At 40.6% G+C, this 25198-nt stretch overlaps 3 protein-coding genes across 5 annotated transcripts in view; 1 reads left to right on the top strand and 2 right to left on the bottom strand.

Annotated features, from left to right (window-relative positions):
* LOC100114548 (mucin-17) overlaps window positions 1-25198 on the top strand; it is an 85046-nt gene that overhangs the window by 46486 nt on the left and 13362 nt on the right. The gene's annotated exons all lie outside the window — the stretch shown is intronic.
* LOC116415934 lies at window positions 1801-2556 on the bottom strand. Its single transcript, XM_031921611.1, has one exon. It carries the CDS (start codon window positions 2554-2556, stop codon window positions 1801-1803), a length of 756 nt encoding a protein of 251 aa, XP_031777471.1.
* On the bottom strand, window positions 18250-18990 carry LOC116415939. Its single transcript, XM_031921620.1, has one exon. It carries the CDS (start codon window positions 18988-18990, stop codon window positions 18250-18252), a length of 741 nt encoding a protein of 246 aa, XP_031777480.1.

Genomic DNA, 25198 nt, shown 5'->3' on the forward strand with positions numbered 1-25198 from the left:
CAATTGCGCATTGTTTTTTCTCTTTCTTCCGCGGCGATCGAGATACTATTCGACGCTAAGCGAGCCTCTTACATCCGCTTGCGTTCAGTCGCGAGAAGATCCACGGGGATTACCCCCGCGATTACCACTGATGCCTCGGCCGCGACCGTCCGGTAGGAGCATGCTATTCTAAGGACCCCCCCCCCCCTTTGCTGTACAGCCATTATCTTGTTCCGATACTTATTCATACTCATCGCGTCGGCCCACACCTCTGCTCCGTATAATAGAATAGAGTTGGTGGTCGCCATGAGTAGCCGCCTGACTGTTGGCCTAGGCCCGCGCACGATGGCCATGAGTCGGCTAAGCTGACCTATCCTAGTCATGGCTTTTTTACAGACGTGATTTAGATGTTATCCGTAGTTCAGCTTCGTGCCCAGAGTTATCCCTAGATACTTTGCTGATGGTTTCGTCGTTATAGTCTCGCCGCCTACCTTCATCGGTAGGATAGTAGGTATGCGCTTTCCTGTCAGGAGGACTATTTCGGTCTTATTAAGCGCTAAAGTCAAGCCGTGCTTCGACATCCACCATAGCACTCTACTCATAATCGCGTTTAGTTTCGCTTGCGCGATGTCCACGTTACGTGCCTTTATAACCGCGGCTACGTCGTCTGCGTATCCCACAAGCATCACGCCTCCCGGCATTTCGAGTTTTAGAAGCCCGTCGTACAAGATGCCCCAGAAGTCCGGCCCTAAGATCGAACCCTGTGCTACTCCTGCAGTTATAGGTCTTCTTCTACGTCCCTGCTTCGTGTCATACTCTATAACCCGATCCCTCAGATAATCTTCCATAAGACGCATAATGTATTGCGGCACACCGAAAGACTCTAAGGCATCATGTATGTCGGTCCATCTTGCTGAGTTGAACGCGTTTTTTACATCTAACGTTACCAAAACTACAATGTCTCTAGTCGCGTGTCTAACCTCTTCTACCCTCTTTACCGCGTCTGTTACCTCTCTGATGGCCCCTATAGTCGATCGTCCTTTTCTAAAGCCATACTGCTTATCAGAGAGGTCTCCCGCTTCGCGTACGGCGCTAAGTATTCGCGGTTTAATCAGCGCTTCCTCCGTCTTTCCCATCGTATCCAATAGACTCAATGGTCTATAAGAAGTGTCCGCGTCCACTTCTTTTTTCGGTTTTTCGATAAAGACTAATCTTGCCCTTTTCCATCTCGAGCTGAATACACCCTGTATCAGGCACAGATTGTACATTTCCAGTAGCAGCTCCGGCCGTTGGATTGAGACGATCCTGAGCATTGGGGGAGGTTGCCGCGATAAGCTCGCCTTCGGTGAAAGGGGGTATCTCGTCTATCGGCACATTCGTTCTTTCTGCCTGAGTTCTGATGGGGTGTGTGGGAAACAGCCCATCGATTACCTTTTCTATCACTTCTGCCTCCATGGGCTCCATTTGTTTCATTTCGCCTATCTTTCGGGTAACGATCGCATATCCGTCGCAAAACGGATATTTCTCCACTTCGTCGAGAATCTTTGCCCAACAGCGTCGCTTACTTTCCTTTATCCCGTCCCTCAGCCTTTTTCGCGCCCGGTCGTGTCTCTCGTACAATTCCTGGGCTTCAGGCCTTTGTCTTTTCAGAGCTTTTTGAGTCTCCCTCCTAGCGTGAAAACAATCTTTTCTGAGTTTTGCAATTTCCTCCGTCCACCAGTATATCGGGTGTCTTATATGGCCGCAAGACACCCTTGGCAAAGCTGCGTCGCACAACTCCGTGATGAGACGTGTTGTACGTTCTACTAGTGCTTCGGCTTTTTAGCGTCCGCTCAGGTGCTGAGGGAGCCCAATTGATGGAAGCTCCGCCCTTTGCATCTCTTCAGCAAGTCTGTTCCGGTTCATGCGCCGGGTATTCCACCGTGGCGTCTGCTTTTTTCTTTCTCTGGTCCTGTTTCTGTGGTCGTCCTGGATGTCAAAAAGTATATACTGGTGGTCACTTGCAGTATATTCCTCCATGACATGCCAATCCCTGATTTTGCGGATTGTCGTTTCGCTTGCGAAAGTTACGTCCGGTATAGATTCCCCAAAACCTGGTCTGCGATAGGTAGTAGTGTTTCCCTCGTTTGCTACCACTAAGCTTAGTAGAGCTGCCATCTCGAGGATAGCTCTGCATCTGCAATTCGTTGTCGTCATACCCCATTCCGTGGCCCTCACGTTGAAGTCGCCCCCAATGACAAGTTCCCCGGATACGTCTCTTATTGCGTCCTCTAGCACCCCTAGTCGTATCGCGAAATCCGCCGCAGTAAGGTTCGGTGAGAGATATACGCTGAAGTAAGTGATGCGGCCCACCCTTACCCGTACGTAGTCATCCCCCGTCCCTGATTCTGCGATTCCGCGCCTGGGCACCCAGACTGCGGCGGTCCTTGCATCGTTGGACACCCAGCCGGGTGTGTCTCGATCCGTGTACTGTTCGCTTATCAGGAGGATGTCCGCTTTCTCCTCTGCGACAAATTGCGGTAGGAGATCATGGGCGAGCCTACTTCTGTGCAGGTTGCCTTGAAGTATCCGCGCCATTATTCTTGCGTTTTTCCCGCTTTTAAGGCCGCCCGGAAGACCGCTCACGTACCGGTGCCTGGTGCATGCACAGTCTTGTCCTCGGCCATCTTAGCGTCTTTGCATAAGAAACACCTCCTTTGTTGGGTTGGCACAGTGCATAGTGCTGCCTTGTGCCCACTCGCGCCACACTTCCAGCAGTTGGCGCTCCTGTCGGGTCCTTTACATCTCGCCTTTACGTGTCCGTAACCGAGGTAGCGATAACATCGCGTGGGGTTCGCGCGAACTCTCACTCGGCAGTTTATCCAGCCGATACGAATCTTCCCTTTTTTGAGCAGAGCGGTTAATCTGATCTATTTCGGCCACTGCCACCCTCTGCTCCCTCGTGTTCGGCTCGAACAGATAGACTTTGGCATTTTCTTCGCCCGTCTCGGCTGTGATAGCACTGCAGACATCGTCCTGCGTCGTAAGACTGTTGATGTCCCTAATTTCCAGTGTGATTCTGGAGATCTTTCCCCTGACTGTGCCTGCCTGTCCAATGTCGGTTTGGATGGCCGTTTTAAGTGATTCCATTTTATCATCACTCTTACCTACGCCAATCAGAACGCCGCCCTCTTTTGTCTTGCTGAGATACTTAACCTCCGTATTCAGCTCCTCCGGCTTTACTCTTGCCTTGATCTGTCCCAAGATCTCGGCGTAAGTTTTTCCCGGTTCCGGTCTTACGACGATTGCATCTCCTCTCCGCCGCGGGGTCCTTTCTGCCATTTTCCTCAGTTGTTGGGGTTGGTCTTGCTCCTGATTTTTCTTCTCCTTCTTCTTTGCTTTTCTCCCTGCCGCTAGTTATATATTACTGTGTATACTGTATACTGTTTATACTGTAACAAAAAAAAAAATAATTTTTACATCTACAATACTAGAATATTTTGAATATAATTTAGATACATTCATACATACCAATTTGATTAGAAATAATATTTTAGTGTCCGCCACTGACATATGCACCATCATCAACAGTTGAAATGCGTAACAGTCTTCTCAATTTTCTTGACACTTTTGTATTACACTCTGCTTGTTTTTCAGCATCTTTGATACGTACTTGATCTTTTGTTACTGCAGCGAATAATGCATTTTTGCCGGGCTTGATATTCAACTCTGACATAAGATACAGTAATCGTTGCCAGGCACTTGAAAACATTATACAAGCTAAGAAGGCAGATATTTGTAGAGTCTCAAGTCTAACAAAGTCCGTTTTAGGAGCAATATTCCACAAAACATTATTAAAGCACTCATTAGCATTCTGAGTTTTTCCACCCAAACATTTTCTTAGAAGCTCTGGCTTCGACAATTTTTCAAATACAACCTTGTTCTCGTTGAAAATTTCTTCTGGTAGTGTTCGTGGGTGAACATACGCATCTTGTTTACCTTCAGCTACTGCTTTTTGGTATTTACACCAAGAGTCGGATCCAGGAGGATAGTGCATGTGCTGAGGATTTTGATCAGTTGAGGCTTTGTGATAAAAAATTGCCCAAATTGCTCTAGTCATGTCTTCTATTGAATCCGGGTGTGCTCTAATAGCATTGCCATAGTAAGTTTGTAGTGTATCTATAATTTTATCGGTCAGTTTTCCTTTTTCTCCAAGTTTTTTGTTTTTCTTCAAGTTTCTGAGCTGCGTTCCAACGCGTTTTTGAACATGACCACAACACTCTATCTTACTTATTGTCACATGAGTTCCATAAGGTTTAGAATTTATAATGTTTGAAAATGTTGACGAATCTCCATCTCCTAAAAATATCCACAATCGCTGAAGACTCCATTGACCCAGAAGAACCCCAATAGTTTTTTGCACATGATGGTCAGTGTGCGCTGTACCAAATTTCCCATTCTTTAGTACCTTCTAATCGATGAACTTTATCATACTGGTTGCATTGTAAACAGTAAGAAGAAAGAACTTCTAAATCAATAACACCGGCACACAAAATAAAAAAAGTTGTCTGCGCGAGAAATCAGACCTATCTATCTTTATGTTTTTCGGGTCGCTGAATTCGAATATAAGGTCAGTTAGGCCCCATCACGTCAGGGTCAAGGTCAGTTCAAGGTCAAATTAAGAAGAAAAGGTTTAAACCGATTAAAATGTCATATCAAAACTTTCCAAAAATGGAAAAAGATACCGAAAAATTGTAAAAAATCTTATTTAATCACATAATATCTTCCTTGTGTACAGAGAAAAGTTGCTTTCGTTTATATTTTTCTCTTATTTTGCTTTTTTTCCACTAGCTTAGTAACTCTCGATGTCTTTCTTTACTCCTTTTTTCTCTTGTAACGAACTCTTTTTACTTCAAATGACCTATGCAATGGGTTTCTTTTTCTCTTTCTGTTATTTGTTTTAATGTCTCTCTGCAGTGTCCAGCAAAAATCTGCCATCATGTTGACATTCCATCTTCCTGGTATCGATTCTCCATTACACTTATATCTTGATGAAATCGTTCTCCCTGTTCTTCACTGACATCTCCTAGTTTAAGAGGGAAGTAATCAAGAAGGGAATGTAAGAAACGCATTTTATAACTCATCAAGCAACCCAAATTTTTGAATCATTCACAATCTTTGAATCAATCAAACAATCAAACAATTTTTGAAATCATTCACATGAATGTAACAAAAGTTGTAATTTGTTTTGTTTTGTGCGTGGAGAAAATGTATTAGAAAAAAACATGATGTCATTATCTGAAAAGTTTAAGTTGATTTACAGTGAATGCTTTGGTATTGAAGTAGCCAATCAAAATGTAAACTGGGTGCCACCAAAAGTTTGCAGTAGATGTTATACGATGGTAACACGCTGGGAAAGAGATAAAACAGAAAGAAACTTGAAATTTACAAAACCAATGATATGGTCTTCTCCAAAATGACTGCTATTTTTGTATGACTAATATCAAAGGTTTTAACACGGCTACTAAATCTAAAATTGTATACGCAGACGTTTCTTCAGTAGTGAAACCTGTGAGATTAGAAGTCAGGGATAAAACTGTTAGTATAGAAACCCATGGATGTGGACCGCTCAGGCGAAGTAGAAGAAATGCAAGTAGATGAGTCCTGTGACGAAGAAGGTTCTGAGGTTGAAGAAGAATCTGACGAAGAATCCTCAAACGAAGAATACCTGCCAGCTAGTACAAGAAAAGCTCCAGAAACCTTTAACCAACAAGAGTTAAGTGATCTTATTCGAAATTTAGGATTACCTAAAGATGGAGGAGAATATCTAGCGTCAGTTCTTAGAACGAAAAATCTGTTAGCAAAAGGAACAACGGCCGCTTTTTATCGAGATAGAGAAAAAGAATTTAGGAATTTTTTTACGAACGATGAAGAGAATTCGTTGGTATATTGTATAGATGTTAAAGGTTTAGTCGACGCAATAAAACCGAATACGTATAAAGACGAGGAATGGAGACTTTTTATTGATTCGTCAAAACGAAGTCTGAAAGCTGTTCTGCTTCATAACGGAAACAGGTATGCATCCATTCCCATAGCTCACTCGACTAAGCTGAAAGAGACTTAAGAAAATTTAGAATCGAGGTACATTATACGTACGCCATTGATTGACCCATCAAACTATCTGCTACCACCACTTCATATCCAACTTGGCCTCATGAAGCAGTTCGTCAAAGCTCTGGATAAAGATGGCTATTGTTTCCAGTATTTGGGAGAAAAGTTTCCCGCAATAAGTGAAGCCAAATTAAAAGAAGGTATTTTTGATGGTCCTCAAATTCGTACTCTATTTGAAGACGAAACATTTATCACAAAAATAAACGACACAAAAAAAGCTGCATGGCAAAGTTTTAAAACTGTTCGTGAGAACTTTTTAGGAAATATCAGGAACTAGTTGAACAAATGTTGGAGAATATCAAAAATTTGGGTTGCTTGATAAGTTATAAAATGCATTTCTTACATTCCCATCTTGATTACTTCCCACTTAATCTAGGAGATGTCAGTGAAGAACAGGGAGAACGATTTCATCAAGATATAATTGTAATGGAGAATCGATACCAAGGAAGATGGAATATCAACATGATGGCAGATTTTTGCTGGACACTGAAGAGAGACATTAAAACAAATAACAAAAAGAGAAAAAGAAACCCATTACATAGGTCATTTGAAGTAAAAAGAGTTCGTTACAAGAGAAAAAAGGAGTAAAGAAAGACATCGAGAGTTACTACGCTAGTGGAAAAAAAGAAAAATAAGAAAAAAATATAAACGAAAGCAACTTTTCTCTGTACACAAGGAAGATATTATGTGATTAAATAAGATTTTTTACAATTTTTCGGTATCTTTTTCCATTTTTGGAAAGTTTTGATATGACATTTTAATCGGTTTAAACTGTTTCTTCTTAATTTGACCTTGAACTGACCTTGACCCTGACCAAACTGATTCCGGATTTGGATTCAGCGACCGAAAAAACATAAATGTATGGCATTTTTATTTCTTTTAATCATTTTTTCTCAGTTTGACCTTGAACTGACCTTGAACCTGACGAGATGGAGCCAAACTGATTCCGGATTTGGATTCAGCTACCAAATAAACATAAATATATGGCATTTTAATTTTTTTAACCGTTACCTCCCAATTTGTCCTCGATCTGACCTTGAACCTGACGTGATCGGTAAAACTGACCCCGGATTTGGATTCAGCGACCGAAAAAACATAAATGTATGACATTTTTATTTCTTTTAATCATTTTTTCTCAGCTTGACCTTGAACTAACCTTGAACCTGACGAGATGGGGCCAAATTGATTCCGGATTTGGATACAGTGAACAAATAAACATAAATATATGGCATTTTAATTTTTTTAACCGTTACCTCCCAATTTGTCCTCGATCTGACCTTGAACCTGACGTGATCAGGTAAAACTGATCCCAGATTCGGATTCAGCGACCGAAAAAACATAAATGTATGGCATTTTTATTTCTTTTAATCATTTTTTCTCAGTTTGACCTTGAACTGACCTTGAACCTGACGAGATGGAGCCAAACTGATTCCGGATTTGGATTCAGCTACCAAATAAACATAAATATATGGCATTTTAATTTTTTTAACTGTTACTTCCTAATTTGTCCTCGAACTGACCTTGAACCTGACGTGATCGGTAAAACTGACCCCGGATTTGGATTCAGCGACCGAAAAAACATAAATGTATGGCATTTTTATTTCTTTTAATCATTTTTTCTCAGTTTGACCTTGAACTAACCTTGAACCTGACGAGATGGGGCCAAATTGATTCCGGATTTGGATACAGTGAACAAATAAACATAAATATATGGCATTTTAATTTTTTTAACCGTTACTTCCAAATTTGTCCTCGATCTGACCTTGAACCTGACGTGATCAGGTAAAACTGACCCCGGATTTGGATTCAGCGACCGAAAATACATAAATGTATGGCATTTTAATTTTTTTAACCGTTACTTCCCAATTTGTCCTCGAACTGACCTTGAACCTGACGTGAACGGGTAAAACTGACCCCGGATTCGGATTCAGCGACCGAAAATACATAAATGTATGGCATTTTAATTTTTTTAACCATTTCTTCTCAGTTTGACCTCGAACTGACCTTGAACCTGACGTAATGGGGCCAAACTGACCCCGGATTTGGATTCAGCGACCGAAAATACATAAATGTATGGCATTTTTATTTCTTTTAACCATTTCTTCTCAGTTTGACCTTGAACTGACCTTGAACCTGACGTGATCGGGTAAAACTGACCCCGGATTTGGATTCAGCGACCGAAAATACATAAATGTATGGCATTTTTATTTCTTTTGACCATTTTTTCTCAGTTTGACCTTGAACTAACCTTGAACCTGACGAGATGGGGCCAAATTGATTCCGGATTTGGATACAGTGAACAAATAAACATAAATATATGGCATTTTAATTTTTTTAACCGTTACTTCCAAATTTGTCCTCGAACTGACCTTGAACCTGACGTGATCGGGTAAAACTGACCCCGGATTCGGATTCAGCGACCGAAAAAACATAAATGTATGGCATTTTTATTTCTTTTAACCATTTCTTCTCAGTTTGACCTTGAACTGACCTTGAACCTACGAGATGGGGCCAAACTGACCCCGGATTCGGATTCAGCGACCGAAAAAACATAAATGTATGGCATTTTTATTTCTTTTAACCATTTCTTCTCAGTTTGACCTTGAACTGACCTTGAACCTGACGAGATGGGGCCAAACTGATTCCGGATTTGGATTCAGCTTCCAAATAAACATAAATATATGGCATTTTAATTTTTTTAACCGTTACTTCCCAATTTGTCCTCGAACTGACCTTGAACCTGACGTGATCGGGTAAAACTGACCCCGGATTCGGATTCAGCGACCGAAAAAACATAAATGTATGGCATTTTTATTTCTTTTAATCATTTCTTCTCAGTTTGACCTTGAACTGACCTTGAACCTGACGAGATGGGGCCAAATTGATTCCGGATTTGGATACAGTGAACAAATAAACATAAATATATGGCATTTTAATTTTTTTAACCGTTACTTCCAAATTTGTCCTCGATCTGACCTTGAACCTGACGTGATCAGGTAAAACTGACCCCGGATTTGGATTCAGCGACCGAAAATACATAAATGTATGGCATTTTAATTTTTTTAACCGTTACTTCCCAATTTGTCCTCGAACTGACCTTGAACCTGACGTGAACGGGTAAAACTGACCCCGGATTCGGATTCAGCGACCGAAAATACATAAATGTATGGCATTTTAATTTTTTTAACCATTTCTTCTCAGTTTGACCTCGAACTGACCTTGAACCTGACGTAATGGGGCCAAACTGACCCCGGATTTGGATTCAGCGACCGAAAATACATAAATGTATGGCATTTTTATTTCTTTTAACCATTTCTTCTCAGTTTGACCTTGAACTGACCTTGAACCTGACGTGATCGGGTAAAACTGACCCCGGATTTGGATTCAGCGACCGAAAATACATAAATGTATGGCATTTTTATTTCTTTTGACCATTTTTTCTCAGTTTGACCTTGAACTAACCTTGAACCTGACGAGATGGGGCCAAATTGATTCCGGATTTGGATACAGTGAACAAATAAACATAAATATATGGCATTTTAATTTTTTTAACCGTTACTTCCAAATTTGTCCTCGAACTGACCTTGAACCTGACGTGATCGGGTAAAACTGACCCCGGATTCGGATTCAGCGACCGAAAAAACATAAATGTATGGCATTTTTATTTCTTTTAACCATTTCTTCTCAGTTTGACCTTGAACTGACCTTGAACCTACGAGATGGGGCCAAACTGACCCCGGATTCGGATTCAGCGACCGAAAAAACATAAATGTATGGCATTTTTATTTCTTTTAACCATTTCTTCTCAGTTTGACCTTGAACTGACCTTGAACCTGACGAGATGGGGCCAAACTGATTCCGGATTTGGATTCAGCTTCCAAATAAACATAAATATATGGCATTTTAATTTTTTTAACCGTTACTTCCCAATTTGTCCTCGAACTGACCTTGAACCTGACGTGATCGGGTAAAACTGACCCCGGATTCGGATTCAGCGACCGAAAAAACATAAATGTATGGCATTTTTATTTCTTTTAATCATTTCTTCTCAGTTTGACCTCGAACTGACCTTGAACCTGACGAGATGGGGCCAAACTGATTCCGGATTTGGATTCAGCTACCAAATAAACTTAAATATATGGCATTTTATATATACTAACCAATGTTATCTTCTTGTATATGTTCCTGTATCTGTATTTGTTCCCTGTTCTTTTTTGCCTGTAACGGCCCCAACGGGCCTTATACATAGGTAAGTATAACTATAGATATGAGGAACAGCGAGCTGTTCCTTGTATCTGTATCTGTTCCCTGTTGTGGATATAGGTTTATTTATTTTACTTTTATATTACACACACACACACGCATACATAAAATAAGCTAACAAATAATAAATATAGTAGATATATGTATCAATCTGTGCGTTAGCGTGCAAAAAGTATTTGACTTGAAAATTATTAATTTTGCTATACATTAATTATATAGGTTATTTAAACATTTTTTTTTTTTGCAAATCTGATGACAGATTTGTAATCAGCGCACTCGAAAACCTTATATTACATACATTTTACGGCCCATTCATATGTTTTCAAAAAAGTGGTTTAAGGTGGTTAGGTCCCCTTAATGATACAAGAATTACGATTTTATGTTGTTAAAGCTAAAATTATTACTGGTACCTCTAAAGGTAAAATTATTTTAATATCCCGAATTGATTTAAGTCCTTTACTTGAAGAATTTCCATTTACCATGGTACGAAGACAATTTCCATTTAGATTAGGATTCGCAATGATTATAAATAAATCTCTGAGTCAATCGTTTGACAATGTAGAATTATATTTACCGTCTTCAGTTTTTAGTCATGGTCAATTATATGTTGCTTTATCTAGAGAAAAATATTATTAGCAGAAGATTCAGTAATAACAGAAAACCAAGATGATAAAATTAATTATTTAGATAAATGTTTCAATATTAATCTAAAAATTTATATTAAAAATGTTGTTTATTGTGAAATTTTTTAATTAGATAATTTTAAACTAATTTTATATTACGTATCTTCTAGTATTATCGATAATTAATATTTTATTTATTTATATACGTTAATACTGAACATTAATTTAATTTTTTTATACATTATTAAATTTTTAATATGGTCATGTATAAGGATGTTCTGCCTAACAATTAAACTATAAGCATCAAAGAAATAAAAATAGCAGCAACCAATTTCATTACTATTGGTAGTGCTTGTATATTATCATTTTTATATAATAAATTAATAAAATAGAAAAATATAATTATTTAATTATGAAAGTTTTATATTGTAAGCATCAAACAATTTAATTGCCGTTGGTAGCGCTTGTGCATTATATATCATTTATGTATTTAACAAATTATTTAAATAACAAAATATAAGTATTTGACTATATAAACTTTATATAGTAAGCACCAAACAAATAAAATAGCAGCCCTTGTGGAAAAAAATTATGTGCCAAACTGTGCCAATCTGTGTCAAAATTGTAGCAGAACTGTGCCAAAACATGAAAATTTTGGATATTTGACACACGTATGGCACAGTTTGGCACAATATTGGCACAGTTTGGCATAATTTGTCATACTGAAAATTAATAAAATTGTGTGCAAATTTTATCGCACTATCTGGCACAGTTTGGTACAGATTGGAACAGATTGACACAATATTGGCACCCAATGGCACAGTTTTGGCACCGAATTTTTTTTCACTAGGGAAGTTGTTTAGAATTATTAAAATTCATAAAATTCACATAATAAAGGCCTAAACAGGTTTTTCCAACCGGATGATAACACCAAAACTCTGGTTGTAAGCTTTAAAATTTTTATTTTACAATAATTTTATTTAAACAAAATTTTGTACCGAATATTAAAATGTGTTGATTATTACCAAACTGTGTCAAACTGTGCCGAAATCATGCTAAACTGTGCCATAAGTGTGACAAATATCCTAAATGTTCACGTTTTAGCACAGTTTCGCACAGTTTTGGCACAAATTGGCATATTTTTCATTACCACTGGGGAGCAACCAATTTCATTGCCATTGGTAGCGCTTGTGCATTATAATTTATATATTTAATAAATTAAATAATAAAGTTATTTAAATATTATTGAATTTACAGTACAAAACTACATTTTAAATTAATATAAAAGCTGCTTCTAAATCTCAAATTTAGTAACGCTCTTTTTAATATATTTACAAATTCATGGTATAGAATATGTATATAAAAATTTAAAAATAAACCATGTGTATATTATAAATTTTCACTTTTGAATTTATTATTGAGAACTAAGATTACAAACACAAATTTAGTAAAATATTCATTCCAAAATAGTAAAATTACAATTTTGTGTTGTAATTTTACAACTTTCAAAATATATTCCATAATTTCCTACTCTGAGAATAGTAGCTCCACAAAACCTCTTTTTACTGGGGTACATCACATTTATTTGACAATAAATAATAAATTACTTCAATAAGTAAATAATTTTAAATAATTTTAATAATTAATAAATTGAAATAAAACAATAGCAGCAACTAATTTTATTTTTTGGTAGCGCCAATATAACATCTAGAATAGATAATATATTATAAAAATTAATAAATCAAAATATCAATAACCAAAATAATTACAATTTAATTTTGATACAAAGATGTGCTTTTAATGGTAGAATTTATGAGGCATTTAAACAGATATATTAATTGAATAAACTTTACTAAATTATATCAAGGGGCGCGGCAGCGCCCCGATGGCAAGTACAAGTTTCATGCATTGTGCCGTCGGGAGCGCGCTGCGACCTATTATACTTTAAATTTGCTAAATAACCTATTTACGCTTTAGGAATTCTATATACATTTTTACCGATTTCCTGTTGATGTTTATGTATAAGTATACGATTTCAAAGATTTATATAAGATCTTTATAATTACCATATTATTTTGTTTAAAAAATTAATCTTTTGTAAAATAATTAAGTTTCAAAATTAATTTTGCGAAAAAAGTTAATTTTTTGCCTCCCCGACTTTTTTTTCTTCCAGTCAGTGATAGCTATAGATATCCATAAGATTCTTTAATTATTACGAAGGCTACTTGATAGATATTACAAATATAAAAGAATTTAAATCATATGTCCTGTTGACACATCTGTCGTATTATAGACGAAAAGAAGCTTGATTGCTGTATACCCAACGGTTAAAATTTTAAATAAAAAAACGGCTGTGCGATGTCTTATCAGGTGTTACGCCCGGGTGGTCGCACAGAGCGATTACTCGCACGATAAAAATAATTACAAATTCCGAGTCGACGAGACCTTTTATTTAGCGCAGCCCGCTCACGCGATACCGCCTAGGGAAAAGGTAAAGAAGGGGGCAATTTGACCGGTAGCTCGGCTGACGGTGAGATAGTGATAGCTCACCAAGTAGCGTAACTCAGAGTGACTTCTGTACGAGTTGATATTAGCTAGATTAAGACACCATGTACTGACACAATAACGTTACATGCGACACTAACGTGAAATTGTGAATAATGATAGGAGGAACGACTTACCTTGACGAAGCGGACTTGTAGTTATCTACTGGCTAGCTCGCTCTCGTTCTGGCGCCGTAGCTCGTCTCAAAAGGGCGCGAAGTTTGTAATGTAATAATTCGTACGCAAGGATTAAATAACGGAGTGAAGTGGTTTATTCAATTAGTCAGATTATAATTAGTACAAGATATAAGGCCTCGACTGAGTTCAACTCGTGTCTGAGGTAGAAATATGACTAAGTCCAAAAACTTGGCGAACGCTGAGTCTAAGTCCGGTTACAGAAAAATAGTTTAAGTTGCGAGTCGGACAGAGCTTCGCCCTACCAGTAAGAACTCCGGACTACGAGAGAGCTCCTTCTTGCTCTATGTTGGTATTTATAGGGATGAGGGTAATGCATAAGCATAGGAAAGGTTCTGGCCAATCAGGATTTAAGGAGGGTGTATGTCTCAGCGGGGGTGGCTCCCCTTTTATTATTCAATGTTCCTTAGTACGTGTCCCCTAGCCTGGCCAGCTGTAATAGTTTTTCTTTATTGTAATTTCCCTCATTGTCGTATCGATTTCCGCTTATTTGGGTCGTTCGGCTGAGATTTATAGCTTCCTTATTGTTTGGTAGGTCTGGGGTGTCTCCCCTTGTTTGACCTAGTTTATTCAGGATCGACGCCCTTTCATCTGCCATCGCGCGTGTCAGTGGCTTGGCTGTTTTGTCGTGCTCTGCGTTGCCGACTGTTGCTGGTTTGTTGGTCTCCGTTATGCCTGCCGTGGAATAGTTCCATTTACCGTGGTGAGGTACTCCTTTGGTCGAGCGTGGTATTCGCGTGCGCATTGACCGGCCAGTTTAGATCATAGTCGGCTGACGTGACACAGGTTAGGTTAATTGATCAGCTAATGCGAGTAAACACTCTGCACGGAGCGTTCTCCTAGCAAATACTTTCTCTGTTTGTTATTAACAATGATAACGGCGAATTCATAGTTTTTTTTAATATCACAAAAACTACTGCACCTACAAAAGAATCATCGTGATTAAAAGTTGCTTGAAATATTAAAATGCATAAATTATCATCCAACGTATTTTCGCGTAGAAGCAGTTTTTGCAAAAATGTAACTCCTAGCATCATGTTCCTAAAATTTTTCAACTGGATATTGTTGTAATCGTGCAGCTTGTAAGCGCATAAAGTATTATCTAAAGCATTTTAGTGCAGGTGTAGTTCATAAGTGTATTTAAAACTCAATAAAAGGTTATGAAATCAGTTTAAAAAAACACCTTTTACAAGGTAAAATGTTAGCAACTATAAGTTTTGTACCCATTCTCACCGTTCTGTATCTTAGTGTTATGAATTATGATTTCTTCTCTAAAAAGTTATGCAATCCTTAAAGAAATTATCTTATGTTTATAGCTTGCATAAGTTTTTCTATATTTTTATCAATATACGCTAATAAATGTAGTAAAATCAGTTTTAAAAATGTCAAGTGTTAAAAATCACCACACTGACAAAAATCATTACTTACTCCAAGAAAAATAGAACATACTTGGTAAACTCGTCGCTTTAAAATTTCACGGTGATCAAGGTAACAAAAAAATTTTTTAATGATAATTTTTCATTTCTCAATATCTGCTTTATTATTAATGATGTTCTGTTACACTAAATTTGAAAGATGTTTTAAAGCTTATTTGACGATTTCATATATTTTTATCCAATCACACAATTCACATCAGGACCTATCAACCGGCGGGTATATCGAGTATGTTCGATTATTCTTGAAGTAAGTAATGATTTTTGTCAGTGTGCTAATTTTTAACACTTGACATTTTTAAAACTGATTTTACTACATTCATTAGCGTATATTAATAAATTATCTTGAGCATTTGCTTTTTTATAATAATTGTATTGACCATAAATTATTTATCCTAACGTTTCAAACAATATTGAATGTGTAAGCGTATAAATATAATATACGCATATATTATCAATAATATTAATGCGGGCTTCTCTCGATATGCTATCTAATTTTCCAATATATTCTGACATTAAGATTATTATATATTAAAGTATAAACATTTTATGAATATTTCGTATATTTTAGAATCTTATTTCTTATTTATTTTAATTATTTAATACTCTTAACTTTAAACAATTGCATATTTGATATGATTTACTATACTTGATTACAACAACTTTTTTTTTTGTTTATCCGGAGAGTTGGAGAACTGCTTAATGCACCATGACAGGAGCCGTGCGAGGCTCCACGTGTATGAGACTCTCCTGGCGCGTGATAACGCCAGGCATACTCACTAAAACTCCACCTCTCGCAGGGCCGCAAAAACCCCTCCGGTAACCGCTTTCGCATTCCTTTGGGGGGTCGCGTGTCTTAAGCTGTGCTAGCCGTCAACTAGTCTTGTAAACAACCGTCATTGTTTTTAACGCGGAGAACCGTCTCCACGTACGCCATTATCTCGTCCCAGTTCTGCTTGCTGTCAAACATCGTTTCAACTACAGTCTCGGGCGTGAACGCCCCTATCGTCAGCTCCAGTGCTCTATGTTTTTCAGCCCAGTGAGGGCAGTCAAAAAACGTTTGTCTCACGTCGTCCCGTTCGTCACCGCAGTACTTACACCCCGGTGTTGCCACCCTGTTCATCGCGAACAGGTAGCTCCTAAAGTATCCGTGACCGGAGAAAAACTGAGTAAGGTAAAAGTTGACCTCCCCCCATTTACTGTCCACCCACGGGCCCACATCTTTTATAAGGGTCCTAGTCCATTTAGCCTTTGGACAATCCGTCCACCTAGTTTTCCAAGTACGCATTGTTATTTCTCTTTCTTCCGCGGCAATCGAGGTGCTATTCGATGCTAAACGAGCCTCGTAGATCCGCTTGCGTTCAATCGCAAGAAGATCTACGGGGATTACCCCCGCGATTACCATCGATGCCTCGGCCGCGACCGTCCGGTAGGAGCATGCTATTCTAAGGGCCCCCCTTCGCTGTACCGCCATAATCTTTTTCCGATACTTATTCATAGTCATAGCGTTGGCCCACACCTCTGCTCCATATAACAGGATAGCGTTAGTGGTCGCTATGAGTAGCCTAGGCCCACGGACGTTAGCCATGAGTCGGCTAAGTTGCGCTATTCTAGTTGTGGCTTTTTTACAGACGCGATCTAGGTGCTCCCCGAAGTTCGACTTCGTGTCTAGACTTATTTCTAGATACTTGGCTGATGATTTCGTCGTTATAGTCTCGCTGCCTACCTTCATAGGTATGATGGTCGGTATCCGCTTTCCTGTCAATAGGACAATTTCGGTCTTATCAAGTGCTAAAGTCAATCCGTGGTTCGCCATCTACCATAGCACTCTGCTCATGATCGCGTTTAACTTCACTTGCGCGATGCCCACATTTCGTGCTGTTATAACCGCGGTCACGTCGTCGGCGTATCCAACGAGCATCACGTCCCCCGGCATTTCGAGTTTCAGAAGCCCATCGTACAAGAAGTCTGGCCCCAAGATCGAACCCTGTGCAACTCCTGCAGTTATAGGCCTTCTTCTGCGCCCTTCTTTCGTGTCATACTCGATAACCCGGTCCCTGAGATAATTTTCCGTAAGACGCATAATGTATCGCGGTATATCGAATCTAAGGCAGCAAGTATGTCGGTCCATCTTGCCGAGTTGAACGCGTTTTTTACGTCTAACGATACCAGAATCACGATGTCTCTAGTCGCGTGTCTAACTTCCTCTACTTTCTTTACCGTATCTGTTACCTCTCTAACGGCCCCTATGGTGGATCGTCCTTTTCTAAAGCCATAGTGTTTATCGGAAAGATCTCCTGCTTTGTGTATAGCACTTAGTATTAGCGGTTTAACCAGTGCTTCCTCCGTCTTTCCCATTGTGTCTAAAAGACTCAGTGGCCTATAGGAAGTATCCGTATCCGCTTCTTTTTTCGGTTTTTCAATCAGTACAAGTCTCGCTCTTTTCCACCGTGAGCTAAAAACTCCATGCAGCAGGCACTGGTTGTACATCTCCAAGAGCAGCTCAGGCCGTTGCGACGCGACGATCCTGAGCATTTACGCAGGGATGCCATCCGGTCCTGGTGCTCTGCCGCATTTCAGGGATGAGGTTGCCGCGATAAGCTCGCCCTCGATGAAAGGGGGTATCTCGTCTATCGGCACATTCGTTCTTTCTGCCTGAGGTCTGATAGGGTATGTGGGAAACAGCCCATCGATTACCTTTCCTACCACTTCTGCCTCCATGGGCTCCGTTTGTTTCATTTAGCCTATCTCTCGGGTAACGATCGCGTATCCATCGCCGAATGGATCTTTCTCGACGTCGTCGATGATCTTCGTCCAGCAGCGGTGCTTGCTCTCTTTTATCGCGTCTCTGAGAATTTTTCGCGATTCGTCCTGTCTTTTGGAAAGGTCTCCGGCTTCAGGTCTTTTCTGCTTCCAGGCTCTTTGAGCCCTTCTTCTAGAGTAGAAATTTTCTTTCCTAAGCTCCGCAATGTCGTCTGTCCACCAGTATACCGGTCTTCTCTGGTGGCTGGTAGACACCCTGGGCATGGTCGCATCGCAGATCTCAGTTATCAGATTAGTAGTTTACTCTACTATTGTCTCTGCTCTTTCGCGTCCGCCTAATTCGTGCGGGATCCCGTTGGATGAGAGGATCGCGCTTTGAATTAACACCGCGAGTGTCTCTCGGTTCATGCGTCGGGTGTTCCATCTTGGCGCTCGACTGTGATTTCTCCTTGTACTGGTCTGATGGTCTTCGTTGATATTGAATAGCATATACTGGTGGTCGCTAGCTGTATATTCTTCCGTGACGTGCCAGTCCCTTATGATGCGGGTCGTCATTTCGCTTGCGAAGGTTACATCCGGTATTGATTCCCCAAAGCCTGTTCTACGGTAGGTACTGGTATTACCCTCGTTCGCTACTATCAAGTTCAGCCTGGCTGCCATCTCGAGGATGGCTCTGTCTCTTGGGTTCGTCGTCGGCATGCCCCATTCTGTGGCCCTCGCGTTGAAGTCGCCCCCGATCACGATTTCCCCGGGGACCTCTCTAATAACGTCCTCCAATACCCCTAGTTTCCTTGTATGCGACCCTTGTATGCCCCCCACCCCCCTTACGTAGTCTTCTCCCGTACCCGTATTCACCAACCCGCGCCTGGGCACCCAAATGGCTGCGGTTTTTTCGATATTTGACACCCAAAAGGGTGGGTCTAGGTTCCTGTATTGTTCGCTGATCAATAGGACATCCACTTTCTGCTCCCTCACATGTTGGGTTAGCAGATCATGTGCGAGCCTACTTCTGTGCAGGTTTCCTTGGAGTATCCTTGCCATTATCTTTGGATCTTGCTGGCGTTTAGGGCCGTCCGGAAGACTGCGCACGCTCCGGTGCCTGGAGTGTGCATCGTCCTATCCTCAGGCGTCTTGTCGTCTTTGCAAAGAAAACACTTTATCTGTTAGGTCGGCACATTGCATGCCGCCGCTCTATGTCCACCCGCACCACACTTCCAACAGCTAGTGCTCCTGTCAGGCCCTTTGCATTTGGCTTTCACGTGCCCGTAGCCAAGGCAACGATAGCATCTCGTGACGCTCGCTCGCACCCGCACTCGGCAGTTTACCCAGCCGATGCGAATCTTTCCCTTTTTGAGCAGTGCAGCGGCCTTGGTCTGGTCCAATTCGATCACCGCCATACTCTGCTCTGTTGTGTTTGGCTCTAACAGATGGACTTTGGCATCTTCTTTGCCGCAGCCTGTTGCGGCTGTGATAGCACTGTTGACCTCTTCCTTCGTCGTAAGTCCATCGATGTCTCTGATCTCTAGTATTGTCTTGGAGATCTTGCCCTTAATTTTGCCTGCTTGTCCGATTGCCTCTTGGATGGCCTTTTGAAATGATTTCATTTCGTCATTGCTTTTGCCCACCCCGACCAGAACGCCGCCTTCTCTTGTTTTGCGAACAAACTTAACCACCGTGTTTAGCTCTTCCGGCTTTACCTGTATTTTCATCAGAGACAAAATGTCAGCATAGGTCTTGCCACTCTCCGGCTTTATCAGAATGACGTCTGTCCTCTGACGTGGAGCCTTCTCTTCTCTCTTCTTTGGTTGAATCTGCTCCGGCTTTACCTTCTGATTCTTTTTAGCCTTCCTGCCAGCAGCTACTTCCCATTGTGTGGCCTGACCACGAGAAGCCTGGCCGTCCCCTCGCTGTCCCTACTTGTCGAGGTAGCACTTACATCCTTCTTGTCTTTTTTGGCGGGGGTACCGCCGCCTCCGTCAGATGATGCCCGTACCCTCTTCATTGATTTTACCGTTTTTTGAGGCTTTGCATTGTCCTCACTAGATTGTTTGGGAGACTGCCTCTTCGCGACATCTTCCATCTGGTCAAGAAGCGTGAAAGCTTCGATCATCATGGATCCTATTAAGGGTAAGCCTTCTTTGATCTTGATTTTCACGCCCTTTTGCTTTTCCAGGGTTTTGGTCATTTCACTGGCCGTTACACGCACCTCCCGTAGCTTGTCTCGCAGGCTGGCATGGGCTTGTAGCCAATCCCTTATGGTCTGGCTCTCTTCTCCTACCGCTGCGTTCTTGTCATATCCGTATGCTGCAGCACTCATGGCGATGCCTATACTGGTACTGCTGCTTGATTTGTGGATTGGATATCCACCGTCTTGTGTTGTTGGCAGCCTTAAGGTTTCAACTTCTAGGTTCTCCTGTGGGTTTTCCCCGAGTTCGTTTGTGGTTCCCATATTATAAGCATGTTTCTTCATCCTGGCATGTGTCCGATCCCCTGGATCCCCCCGTCTATGGGGGCAGCTGACATCACCCCAACACATGACTGTAGGCGGTGCCAGACTGGGTACATCATGTCAGGGTATAGCACGCGCTATCGCACTAGCCCACCTTCACTCTCTCGAACCTCTCACCCCGAACACAGGTGCTCAGCTCTCTGGAGAGTTTCCGGTGGATGTCACACAATAACACGCACTCGCTCAAGCCGGTTGACCGAAAATAGCTAGGTAACCGGCCTCCCGTCTTGCTGTCAGCGGGAGCCAAAGATGGTTCGGGTCACTTCGGCACGCAACCGTAGGTCTTAAAGAGACCGTTAGATCGCCTCTCCATCCAGGATCTCCCTTTGGCAGCCCACGGGTCGCACCGCACGGCAAACGCGGCGGCCTGATTTGGCACACGGAGCATATTTTATTTCTGCTCTACCCTCCGAGGTGTGTGCCTCGGCGAGCACTCCCCCATCCGCCAACCGGGGGACGCGCGACATACGGGGTGTCAGGCTTCCCAGCGTGTATAGAACAATCAATATGTATAGAACATCATAAACTATGTTGTTACAAAATAATTAAACGAACAATGGTCATACCATCCTAATAAATTAATTAATAATTAATAATTTTATTAGTATAGTATGACCATTGAATGTACAATTATTTAGTAACAACAAAGTTTATGATGTTCTATACATATTGTAAAAAATATTTTTATACATATATATGTTTTATTTTTCTGTTTTTCTTAATGAAGGCTTGAAGAGATCCCCACCCGGGACGAAACGTCGCTAAATTTTGTTACAGTATTCGTTTGTTTTTGTTTTCTCTGAAAAACTAAGTGTTGTCCTCCCACATTTGCTTCCTATTACTATTATTTTAATTATATTTATTTACTCATTGTTATATCAAAAGAATGACAGTTTCAACCCTGTTAAACGCAAAGTGTATTATTAATAAACTAATAGATTCGGATAAAAACTAATTTTTTTTCTTGGTCTACATTCTCACACACACACAAACATACACGCACACACACTGACACACAGACGAAATCTAAAATAAAATTTTCCTTCCACCTTCCAAATGATAAGACATGGTCTATAATACAACTCACTTAGAATTCAACAAACGTACCAAAAGAAAATTTCCACTTCCAGAAGACGATCTCTAGGTATCGAAATCACCTCCCAGATGGTGAGACATAGTCTATAATACAAAGCACTTAGTATACAACAAAAGTACCAAAAGAAAATTTTGTCTTCCACTAGACGATGTCTAGGTGTCAAAATAACCTTCTGAATGACGAGACTTAGTCTATAATACAACGAACTTAGTCTACAACAAATGTACTAAAGGAAACCTCCACTTCCAGTAGACGATGACCAGGTGTCAGAATTACCTCCCAGATGGTAAGACAAAGTCTATGATACATCACGCTTAGTGTACGACAAACGTACCGAAAGAAAATTTTCACTTCCAGTTGACGATGTCCAGGTGTTAAAATCACCTTTTGGATGACAAGACAAAGTCTATGATACAACACGCTTAGTATACAACAAACGTACTGAAAGAAAATTTCCACTATCAAAAGCTGATGTCTAAGGGTCAAAATCACGTTCCGGATAGCAAAACGTGGTCTATGATACAACGCACTTAGTATATAACAAATATACCAAAAGAAAATCTCCCGACTTAACATGGCCCTATCTGATCACCAACCGGCACTGTTAGGTCAGTCGGGATTTTTCGTTGGCTAATAGGGTAGCCAGGTTATGCTGTTTAGGCTGACGCGGACTTCTGTACTATCTGACGGCCTAGGAGCCTTAGACAACCTAGTTTTCCTACGGTACCCTTGGATCGACGTAGTCAGCCTTACTTGAGTGACCCCGGTGGGCGTAAGTGCCCAGGGGTTGCTTGGGGGTCGGCAGTGTGGGACTGTTGAGGTGTTACACATATGTATTATAAATTGGAATCGTATATCACACGTCTATTATTATAATTATGAACATCTAATCGTACACTCTTTGCGTGCAAATCAAAATTAGAATCATTAGGAGAACTACTCTACAAGTCAAGTCGTTTTTTTGTATTGTAAAGTACGAATATCGCGACGGCAACAGCCTCCGAGGTACCTGATGCCCAGGGTGGGCAAGTTCAACGTCGTTTTCAAGAGTTTTATGAGAATTTGTAGCATAATTAGTCGAAACTAGTCACATTGGGGTTTTTGAGGTCGCTGAACACGAATATCGCGACGGCAACAGCCTCTAAGGTACCTGGTGCCCAGGGTGGACAATATCAACGTCATCTTTAAGAGAAAGGAGCAGTTGCTGCGACGAACGAAAAGGACAACGCACGTCGCCGACTCGTAAATGAGAGATGCAAGGAGACGACGAGCAACGTTGGCGCAGCAGCAGCGACCTTTCACCTCGACAGGGCGTTTAAGTCGGCACCCGCACCGTAAGACAGACGATGCAGGTGGCGGAGCCCTTCGTGAGGTCTACCTACGTGAGCATTTGATGCAGCAGAACTAGCGTGATGGCAACTCGCCCGCACGAACGCCAGGAACACAAACTACAGCGTCTCGCGTTCGTAGTGACAGATGCCGCCCAAGTCAAGGGCCCTGGCAACAGGGCGTTGGGAGTCACTACGGGTTTCGCAGTCAAAAGTTATCTTGGTTGTCTGCGGGTAAAAGGCTGTCTGTGTGCTGTAAAAATTCGAATTCCGTGGCTATCCACTTCGACATCGTGTTCGCGGGGCTATCTGCGCGCATGCGCGACCACGCGACTCGGCAACGGCGCGTAAACCGATAGCATTACGAGCGAGCGGGCCGTCGGGCCGCGACGCGTTGACCAATCAGCGCGCGCGCGATACGGCGGCTAGGAAAAGCAGAGTGGCGGCCGCGAGCCGCGAGTGCTCGAGCCAGCACTCGCCTGCCTCGACTGCTCCCAAACGGACGTGCCTCAACTTCAACTACACCTGGTATTCTAGCTAGAAGGATTTAAGGTCAGTGAGTCGTTTTCCCTTTTCTCCGGTCGTATCCGTCTTGCGGGTGAACGGCAGTTCCATGTTCTGTTTCACGAACGAAAAGGTCATTTCGCGTACGCGTTAGTTACCTCCGGATCGCTGTCTTTATCTCTATCTCTTTGTATTGTGTTCCGTCAAATAAAGGATTATCTTATTTATACGGGTTATCTTCTCGAGTAATAAGCGAAGTGTAGAATTAAGTATTTTTATGATAGAAGTGTAGAGTTATTTTGTGAAAACGTAGGTTAATACTTGGCGCTGACACCTGGACGCACGAGGCGTAAGGTGGTCGGGCAATTCTAGGATAAGTCGTTCAGCGTTTGCGAAATTTGCGTGCGACGTAATTGTGTGAGTGAGTGAGAGACGAAAAGTGCGAGCTAGTATGTGTTATCTGGTTGCTTCTTGAGCCTTGAGACGCGCGCGAGTCACACGGGATATCTTTCGTGTACGAGTATTTGCTTGTCGGAGTTGCTATTGTTCACGGGTTATCTTAGTAATTTGTACGAGTCGATTATGAGTTGTAAGAATTTATTAAGAATATACAGTTCCGTCTGATAAACCACGTGTCTCTATTATACCGAACCGCCCTCTCTCCTTACCGTTTTTGGGGCTGCAGCTAGCCGAGGACAAATGGCGCCACTGAGTTATTTTCTAAGCACCGGGCAAGGGATTGCATCATAATTGGGATAGCACGGAAACCTTAGTTACAATATATATATATATATATATATATATAATACATATCGTTGCTCCTTACGAAAAGTGGTACATTTCAGATTTGCCACGAAGACTAGTACATTTCATTTTTGCCGCGAATTATACAAGTACAATTCAGATCTTTTTCACATGATAAAATCAAATTGTTTTGGAGAAAAACAAATATTTATTCTGGTTAAAACTGATAAAATTGCAATATTTTAAAAGTTGCAAAAAATGTTTGAAAAAATTCGAAATTCGAAAAGTTGTTATAGAATTTAATACTATTTTTTTTTAATTAAAGTTTTTAATAAACATTTTTTGAATTTTGAAATTTTTCAAAAAATTTTTGGCAACTTTTAAAATATTGCAATTTCAATATTTATAACCAGAATAACTATTTTTTTCCATAACAATTGGATTTTTTCATGTAGGAAAGATCTGAGATATACTAGTCTTTGTAGCAAATCTAAAATGTACTACTTTTCGTTAGGAGTGACTGTGAATATCATATGGAACATTTTATTTTATCATATCATTGTATAAAATGTATATTATATATCTGATACATTACGTATATTGTCGTTCTTCTAGAAATATCATTTGTGATTTTGTGTGTAATTTTCTGCTATCCCAAATGAATGCTATCCTAGAATTATTTGTAGGAGGAAAAAACTTTTTCCTCCTAAGGGAGTAATTTTTCCAGATAAATTTACTCCCTTGGAAAAAAATAATTTTTTTCTCCCAAGGGAATAGTTTTTCCCCACTGCTCAGAAAAACTCGATTTTCCATTCATTTTAAATGCATGGAAAGTGGCCTTTTTCATGCACGTATCATGAAATATATAATAAACTACTTATTTTTATCGTTTTATTTGATTGAAAAGCTTTATTTACGGCTTCCCAACATCCAGTCATTACTTTTTTCAAAAAAGACTTTTTGCAAATATTACATCATGATATTTTTGGTAAACACAAACTTTTATTTATGCAAAATTAAGTTATTCAAAGAATAATAATTTTAAGATAGCCGTTTTAAAATTTGTTT

This window comes from Nasonia vitripennis (assembly GCF_009193385.2).
Source record: "Nasonia vitripennis strain AsymCx chromosome 1 unlocalized genomic scaffold, Nvit_psr_1.1 chr1_random0005, whole genome shotgun sequence".
Classification (NCBI taxonomy): domain Eukaryota; kingdom Metazoa; phylum Arthropoda; class Insecta; order Hymenoptera; family Pteromalidae; genus Nasonia; species Nasonia vitripennis.

Coding starts and splice junctions, on each gene's coding strand:
- LOC116415934 (XM_031921611.1), bottom strand. CDS start 2,556: ATGGCGCGGATACTTCAAGGCAACCTGCACAGAAGTAGGCTCGCCCAT.
- LOC116415939 (XM_031921620.1), bottom strand. CDS start 18,990: ATGGCAAGGATACTCCAAGGAAACCTGCACAGAAGTAGGCTCGCACAT.